Raw genomic sequence first — 8949 nt, forward strand, 5'->3', positions numbered from 1 at the left:
TTTTTTTCCTCCATAATTCATAGCTAAGCTGTAAAATTCCTTGGGTCTTTTTTTCAAAATTCTGGGTTCTGCAGCCACACCATTTTGAAGACTAAAGTGATACTGTTTAGAATTTCAATGCCAAATATGCTGATGCTGAATAAATAAATACTAATAGAAAAGAAATACAGTCAGAATTATAGATATCTAACTGCATAAATAATCCAGCAAATAGCTGTGAGTGCAAGAATGCCCCTACAGTTATTTGGCCTTCAAAATCATGAGGTGAAGGAGTGGCAAAACTTGTCAAAGGAGTGTTCTGGTCCTTTTTTCCTTGAAAATAATAATTTCTCTTCATGTGCATTTTTAAATCTATATAATTTTTCCATATTCAACTGAATAAGATAGCATCTATTTCATATTACAGATTATTTGAACTAAATTTCCAGAGACTTTTTTTAAAACCCAGAGCTACTGTTCATAAACATAATGTCTAAACTGTTATTTTTCAGTTCACTGTGTATGTTCCAATAATTTTCATTGGACCTCAGCTCAGCTAGGTGCAAAGAAAAGCCAGTTTCCTTGGTTCATGGATATTGGTCACTTCATTTGATTTATTTTTTTATGTTTCCTTTGCTGCACTTTTAATTTAGTTTCATCAGTAGCTTGTCTTTATTTGCCTGGACTGAACATTCTTCTTTCTTTACCCCCTGTTCATTGCAAACAGCCACGGGGCAAATGTAGTCTCTCACAGCCTGGACCCTCTGTCAGCAGTCCACATAGCAGGTACCTTATTCTCCTGGTTTCCGCACTCTGTTCTAGAACGCCAAGAGGATGATAGAAATTGGCCGTGATTCCTCTCAGTCCCACTGGCTCCATCAGGTGGTCAGGACTTACACAAGTGGTAACTTCCCTTTTGTTAATCGTTTGGCAAAAGGGCCTTTAAATTACTTCAAATTCTTTGTTAAACAGAGATACAGGCTAATCCTTGGACATCTGTGGCATTTGCTTCACAGAAATTCCATGTAATCAACGTGTATTTTTCATATGCCTGATCAGGATGAGTGTGTGTTTACACTTATGATATGTAATGATTATTTTATTTTGGTGTGATTTAAGAGGAATGCTAGTAAGTTCATGGCAAACACTTCCTATCATCCTCTTTACCTCTAGATATGAAATTAAGGCAGGTAATAGGCCAGTATCATATTCTAGAATTCACAAAACCCACAGATCTGGATGAGACATACTAACATTCTTTTCTTTCTTTATTATTTTTTTCCTTTTTTTCTTCCTTTTTTTTTGTTCCCCCTGAAACGTTTTGTTCAGTTTGTGGGTTTTCTATACTTTAGACTCAAAACTACAAGTCAGAATTTGAGAGTATTGAGACTCGGGATCACTTTCTCTCCCCTCCTCAGACGACTGCAATATAACATGCTAACATTGCCATGGCACTGCCCCATCTCTGTCTGACCAGTAGAGAGCAGGCTTGCAGCTACGGCTTCTTGCTTTCCACAGTGTCTCCAGCAACCTGTCATCTCTGCAGCTAACAGTGCTTCTGCATTCTCGTTGTTGTCAGTGTGATGTGTGTACCTTCGCTCTTTCACTGATCGGTTTACTAGCCTCTACAGTTATGAAGGTCTTTTTAAAAAAAAAATAGCAAATGAGCAAGCCAACGTGTGTAAAGAGGACATCTTTTGCTGTTACAGTGTCTTGCACACTGCTAAAAAAATCAGAAAGTGTGATTAAGGCATATTTGTTTTTATTAAATTTAATAATAAATCCCATTTAACCCTAAATCTCATTTATTCCCTACATATCAAAAATGAACTGATTTGTTTTAAAAAAAGTTCCTGATAGAGTCAAAAATTTTATGTTAGAAAGAAGAAAACACAAAATTAAGTAATTTTTTAAAAAAATAACTCCTGTTAGAGTCAAAGAAAGAAGTCAACACTAGATTTAATACGGTGATTGAGCCACAAACAAGCAGATAAAAAAAATAGCTTAAAAGTATTACATTTTTCATGACCAAAATTAAGAGTTTATTCTCATTATAAATGAAATGAAGAGCAAAACTACTTACCATGTAGATATTTACATAAATGCTTCTTTTAAGAAGTTTGCTTTACATGTGTAGTTAGAGACTGTGAGTAAAGTCGCGTAGATATAAAACCGTGTAACAAATAGAAAAAGTATCATTTGCTGCTTCCACACAGACTAAGAAGTTTCCTATTTTTAAGGATTTTTTTCCTTTGAAACAAAAGGAAACCACATAGAAAATAGGGGATAGATTTAAACTCCATCTTTCCATCTGATGGAGAAAGAAAAATAATTATTCAGCTCCAGTGTGCTATGAAGCTTGGCGTTTTGTTTCTTGTAGGGAGGAAAAAAAGGGAGGAGAGGGGCTTTACTCTGCAGCCACTAACAGTGAGGAGGAAGGGACTGTGTCTTTGACAGATCAGCATGCTTGCACTAGCACCATTGTACTCAAGGAACACATTGTGTGTGCTTTTCCACTCTCCTGTGTAGTCAAACCACTTCTGCCAGCCTTCTGAGGTTTCTGGTTGTAGGGGCGAGCCCCTGGCTGGAAGAGCAGCTAGCAGTGCTTTGCAGCTTTGAGATCAACCCCTGTTCTAGCAGTGGCGTTGCTGCGGCACCTTTCAGATCAAGGCTTTCCAGCACTGTTTATTAACACATCTTGTAGCAGCACAACACAATGTTCAATTTGTCATTCAGACAAGCATGGAATACGAATGAGTCACTGCTGAATAGGAAACTTAATCAAATGCGCAAGCCAGACAGGTTGTGGTTGGTGTATAATGTGGTTTTAACTGATAATGCAGTACAAGCTGTCACTGTGCTCTTTAATATTTTGATATGCCTCTGATCAGAGTACTTTGTGTTTGATCTTGCACTGGATCAGCAAACCCTGTTAGAGTTTAGTGTAAAGGAGAAATAAAGTCAATCTTAAAAGGTCTATCACACAAGAAGTTCGGAAGGAAAGTTCATCTAAAAAATTAAAGGGACCATATTTTGTCTATAAAAAGTATCATATCACTTTGCCTTCTCCATTATCACCACAAAAAGACAGGCATATATAGTGTGATGCTAAGCAAGGTGCAGGATTAAACCAAACATTACTTTGTAGATTTAACTGGAGTCTTATCCAAGCAGTACTAATAATTTTGTGCTAGGTGGGAAAGCAAATCCAATAAGCAATTCCCCTTTTTTCATCAGTTTAATAGAGCTGTCATAAGTGCACACCTGGATCTTTGCCTCTGAATTTTTTTAAAGTGATTAAAATGTTAAAAGATTAAAATAGTGTTTCAGTTTGCTCAGGGGTGTTTACATTGTCTCTCTTGAGCAGCTCTATTCAAGTCTTGGTGCCGTAGTGCCACCCTCCATTTCCTGCTCTCCCCAAGCCTCCCCATATGACTAGTGCATCTTTAAAGGTCACTTGCTGTTCCTGGGGCAGACCAAACCACATCACTCTTTGTGTCTTTGCCCACAAAATTATATTCATGGCTACACAGTAGCTCGAACACAAGGTTTGGGTCTGGCTTGCCATGATTCTCTTCCCATTTATCTCACTTGCTCTCACTTAGTGCTTTTTACTTTAATATCATATACAACTGCTGCTTCTTAAACTTATTGGATTCACTTAGTTTTTTTTCTGTGCAAGAAGCCAATATTGTCTGGTATTTGCAGAGACCTTCAGTATCTGTCATCATACAGATGAAATTTACTATTCCTATATTTTGTGCAGTAGCCTTTTAATAAAGATATTAAATTAAGGCCCATTCTTGATTACCTGCAGTAAATAACATCCTGCTAGGTCAGCAGTGCCGCTGTCAATGTAAGCCTGTTTTCCGCATTCCATTAGTCACTTAGCATTAAAGACGCTTTATTTATTTCTATCAGCTTCACTTGAATGATAAATTCCTTTTTGAAAGTTTTCAGATGCTTACTGCAATACAGATGGGTTACATCAACCATATTTCCCTTGGGAAAAAAAAATAGCAATCATCTTTACAAAAAGGTTCCCCTCTGAGCTGAAATTAAAGTTCGCTTTGACCATCCTGTCTATAGCCTGGTAAATTAGCTTCTCCTCTCTTGAAATACTTAAAGAGTTCCAATATCACTGACATTACAAACTCTCAAAGTAAGGGTAACTACTTCTTGCACTTAGATTAATATATAAAATTTCTTGACATGAAGAAGCCTACTGTTGGCCAGGACTACAGCTGTGCTTCCCTCTTTCATCTACTAAGTAGGAATGGTGTACTGGAGTGAGTAGCAGATGGCCCTACCTCTTTCCCTCCTCACATTGTGACAAATGGTGGAGCAGTCAGAAGAGATAGCTAAAGAACAGAAAAAGAACAGAAAGGTACATTTTTCTCCAAAGTGGCACACAGTACTTCAGCTTTCCCTTCTCCTGCCAGACTAAATAGGTGTTCCGTCCTTAAAAATAGTGAGCTTTTTTATTTAACAATTTATATTTTAACCATCTCTCCTTACCAAATCTATTAAACACGCTGAACTGAACTATTCCATTTTTCATCCAATTATGTAGATTGCAGTGGTGCACCTGCCATAAATACAGGCAGTACAGCACTCAAACTTTTTATAACATCCCCTCTGAAGATGTTTTTGTAACATTTCATTATTTGCTTGTTTTATTGTTTCCATGCAATATTATTCTTCAGTACCCTACTTCACTGATGAAAAAATGGTTTGCTGTGAATTGTTTTAATTTTTGAAAGTTTATGTTTCTTTTGAGATCAGCCATGCAAGCTTACACTACAACTTCTTTTTGTAAAACACAAAGCAAGAAGTGCTGGATCGTGCTACTAAAGGCCCAGGAAAAAGAAAAGAAAAACCACATATTAATTTTGCTCCCTTTTGCTTCAGCTTTTTGGACATTCCCCTTTTGTCACCCAATGTTGCCCCAGAGTGACTCTGGGACAATGAAGAAAATTACACTCTGCTCGTTATCAAACCAGTTAGCAACTGCAGAAATGTCATTTTTTGATTTGAATTAGCAACATTTATACAATGAGAGCCTTGTAAATAGGTAGGCTGTGCAATCAAATGCTTGGAAGGTAATTAAGCACTCCTTGTTCCCTTTGTTTCTGCCTCAGTCCATTAACTTTCTGTCTTGCTATTCTCAGACAGTAGAAGTCCTGATCTAATTGAGCTTTAATATAGAATGCTCTCATGCTGTTTAATGTGCCATGTCTTTTCAATATCTTCTTTATAATACGTGATCCTATGTTATGCAATAAGCAGATTTCCATCTGGGCTACAATAGTGTGGATTCAAACAACACAAGATCTGATATTTTGATCATCACTGCTTGCTGGAATATTTAGTTCAAGCTAGTAATTTAGCATATCTACTGCATTGCTGTTTATGTATCTGTTAATCATCTGAACTTTGCCGAATTTGCCTGGCTTTGTTGAACTCCTCACAGTGGGGTGCTATACATATATGAACAAGAAAATAAAATAATCTCAAGCAGAAATAATTCTTTTCTGAACATATGGGAAGGGAACCCTTGCTAAGCCTGGCATTGTTTTGAAGATGATATTTTTATTTTTGGATGCTTCCCCACACAGATTCAGATTTATCAGGGAGACAGGATCAAAAGAACAACGGGAAGTCAAAGAAACACTAAGGAACCATCACCCTGTACTTACTTTACTGAGAAGCATTTGACCACAGCCAATAAGCCTGATTGCCTACATCTCCTTATGAGAATTTTTCTCTCTTAAACTCTGGGAAACCATAGATTTTCTGAGGCCTCATGATCACAGCAACTGTGCAAATTATTGTAGCAACACATCTGAGACAAAATTCATTAGGACCTAATGTCCTAATAGCAGAGGTCTTGAAGCAAGTTTCTTGAAGGCTCTGAGTTCTTCTGTTTTTGGCTTGTGCTGAAATACATGAAAATACATATTTTCCCATTCCATTTGATTAGCACACTGAGACCATCAGATTTAATCTTTCCTAATCACTCTTTTCAGCTCTTTAAAAGTTTCAGTCAAAAAGAAAAATGTGAAATTTATGTCTTTATCTTTCCTTAAAGTAATAGAATGGATTTTTGAAGTGTCCCTTTGGAAATATTGTGTTAGATCACTCCTGCCTCATAGACACGATAGGTTTGTGCCATTTCAAGTCAGATTCGTCACCATAAGGGAGAAAATCACTTGGAAGGTTATGGTGTCAAGTCAGTTGAGCAGGTAGGTTTTAACTGCTGATCCTGTGCAAGATTCAAAACACAATGTGCTTTGTAGAAAACAAGTCCCATTAGCTGTATATTGGTGAAATTGACAGAAAATGATGTAACTGAGGATCTCTTCATTATACCTTCATGGATACCTTATACATAAACAAATGTAGAAACTTCGGCAAATCAAATGCAACAGGCCAATTTAAATAAGAAGGCCCACCTTTTCAGACAGCATGCATTGAACAAATATGGCAGGTATGGCCCACCTTTTATTTTCCCCTTCTTAAAGCATAGTGCTTTAAGTGGAGAGTCTTTCCCATAAATGATAAAGGGGCTGTGGGATCACAAAGTTCTGTTGTGATCATTTGGTGTTTTCCTACCCAGTCTAGAAATCTGGGGTCTCTTAAAAGTGTTAGGGAAATAGCATGTTCACTGAAAAATACTACTGCAGTTGTCAGTCAAAGTCTGTGCAAATTGTAAATCGGCCTTCAGGGGAGGTTGAGTGCCCAAGGGCAACCTCTGCTGCAGTAATGTTTTAGTGTATTCAACTGCCCATCTTCTTTTCCCAGGTCCACAAGAAGTGGCTCAGGTTCCTCCCTTTCTGAGGCTGGGCCAGCGTGGCGGTGCCCATCCTTCTTCCTCAGAGTCCTCAGAGCTGCTCTGCCACTTCAGCTCCTGCTGCTGCTCCTGATCGGGCTGGCATGCCTGGTGCCAATGACTGAGGAGGATTACAGCTGTGCTATGGCAAACAATTTTGCCCGCTCTTTCCACCCCATGCTAAAATACATGAATGGTCCTCCTCCATTGTGAAGGAGACCTGTGAGACAGCGGGGGACTTTGCTGGAGTGCTGGCTGGGAGAAAGATGGTTTTAAAGGGTGGCAGGGTGCAGCGTGGCAGCTTTACCTGTCTGCTGTTGTCACCACTGTGCCCGTATCTTTCTCTGCTGGCACTCCACTCAAAGCGCATCAGTCTATCAATATCAGACTGCACAAGGTATTACCTGAGTAGCATCATTTCAACACACACATCCTGGGTACTAAGGAGGATGCAATGTATGTGAGGGAAGCCTCTTCTGTACAGCTTTTGGGATCTTTTAGCCACTTTATATCCAGGTCATTGCCCTGTTCTATGCATAGCCAAGGACTCGATACTGTAGATCCTTTCCTGTGTGCTGCTCTAAACGACCCATTAGCCAGTCTTTGTTAAATACCCTCTCACTATCTACAGTATACAAAATAATCAATGCTTAAGGAATTTTAGAGCATTTGTAACATACAGTTTTAAAGAATCTTGTATGGCAATGTATTATTCCCTGTGGTTTCTGTTTCAGGCATGGTGTTCTAACTTTTGCTTTGGATGCACAAGATGTAAATCTGAGAAGCACTTTTTTAAGGTTTAAAAAAAATGGATGTAATAAATAAGATTGCAGAAGTTTTTATGAGGAAAAAATGTTGAATGTCAAGTTGAAAAACAAAGAACATATTTATGTATGTACAGTTTGCTAAGCCAAGTTTTGTTTGTATTGATTTCTTTGCATTTATTATAGATACCATAAAATATTTTGTCTACGTGCTTTTTAATGACAACTATGGAAACCTCTAAGTTTAAAATGAGATATGTATGGTATAAAAAAAATAGAAGACATCCATATGCTGCACTTCAAAAAAAAAGAATTAAAAAGTTCTGTAACAAATTAATGGCATTAGGTATATGTTTGAATGACAAGATCTGGAAAATGACACCGGCAGAATACACAGGAAAGTATCACATTAGAAGTTGTGCTAATATTGAAAGCAGTACATGTTTTGGATTAATAATTCATCACTTCAGGTTTTTCTTTTTTCAAGCTGTTTTTTGAAGTTCCCTCTCACCTGTGTGAGGGTTTTTTCCATCTGTGTTTCTGTGTACGCTTTCATGGGCAACCTTTGACAACTGGGGTTCTACCAATCCACACCAAAGAAGACTTTTTCCTGTGGGTATACTGGAAACTTCCTAATATTCACCATAACAACTCAATATCAAGGTAGATATTTATGTTTTACCCATTATTATTTTAGTGGAGTAGGCCCAAAACATAAGCGTAAATAGCAGAAAAAGAGAACAAATTGAAAACTCATTAACTTTCCAGAACTATTGCAAAAACTTGCAGTCTACTCAGTCGCACTCTGCCCAGCTCATCAGTCAGAACTCGACTTTGAAAGAACAGGATTTTTGTCAATTATGAAAAAAAAAATACAGAGCATGGTTCTAAGTTACTGATCTTTAATAAGTTTGGGGGGTTTGAAACCATGACACACACAATGTGAAGTTTTTTTCTGAGTTAAATGTTTTTGCTTAGGATATATTGGCTTGCATGACAGAAATAAAAAGGCCAGAAAAAACTACAAGTGCATTAGTTGCTGTTATATAGAGTTAATTTTTGGCATGTCATCTTTTGAGCTGTTATGAAGAGAGGCTGGTCAGGGGTAGGGAACCACAAGCTGAACTCCAGCATTTGGAAAAGCCAAAATAAAGCTTCCTTTTTAGATAAGTGTAACATTAACATTTTTATGAAAAGGATTTTGTATGTTCACAAAATATTTTCAGTGTCTGAGACACAAGTCTGGACTGACACAAGTGTGTTCTTTTCAAGGCTAGGTTTCCTTCATTGCTCTTCAGGAGTTATGCCAGGCTAGATTAGTATTCATAATCACTCATTCTTAGTAGACAAAGATAAGGAACATGCATTTGGGCT

At 37.6% G+C, this 8949-nt stretch overlaps 1 protein-coding gene across 2 annotated transcripts in view; it reads left to right on the forward strand.

Moving 5' to 3' along the window:
* SYNE1 (spectrin repeat containing nuclear envelope protein 1) overlaps positions 1-8701 on the forward strand; it is a 288306-nt gene extending 279605 nt beyond the window's left edge. The window contains exons 144-145 of one of the 2 annotated variants that reach the window (XM_066179079.1): positions 707-765; positions 6784-8701. In XM_066179079.1, coding sequence (XP_066035176.1) covers positions 707-765; positions 6784-7024 — 300 coding nt within the window. In that variant the 3' untranslated portion in view covers positions 7025-8701. The remainder of the gene's footprint in view (positions 1-706; positions 766-6783) is intronic. The other variant, XM_066179080.1, reaches the window with a different exon arrangement.
* Positions 8702-8949: the final 248 nt, after the last annotated feature.

The sequence above is a fragment of the Chamaea fasciata genome, unplaced genomic scaffold, assembly GCF_029207755.1.
Source record: "Chamaea fasciata isolate MVZ Bird 193981 ecotype frontalis unplaced genomic scaffold, bChaFas1.0.hap1 SCAF_3, whole genome shotgun sequence".
In the NCBI taxonomy this organism is placed as follows: Eukaryota; Metazoa; Chordata; class Aves; order Passeriformes; family Sylviidae; genus Chamaea; species Chamaea fasciata.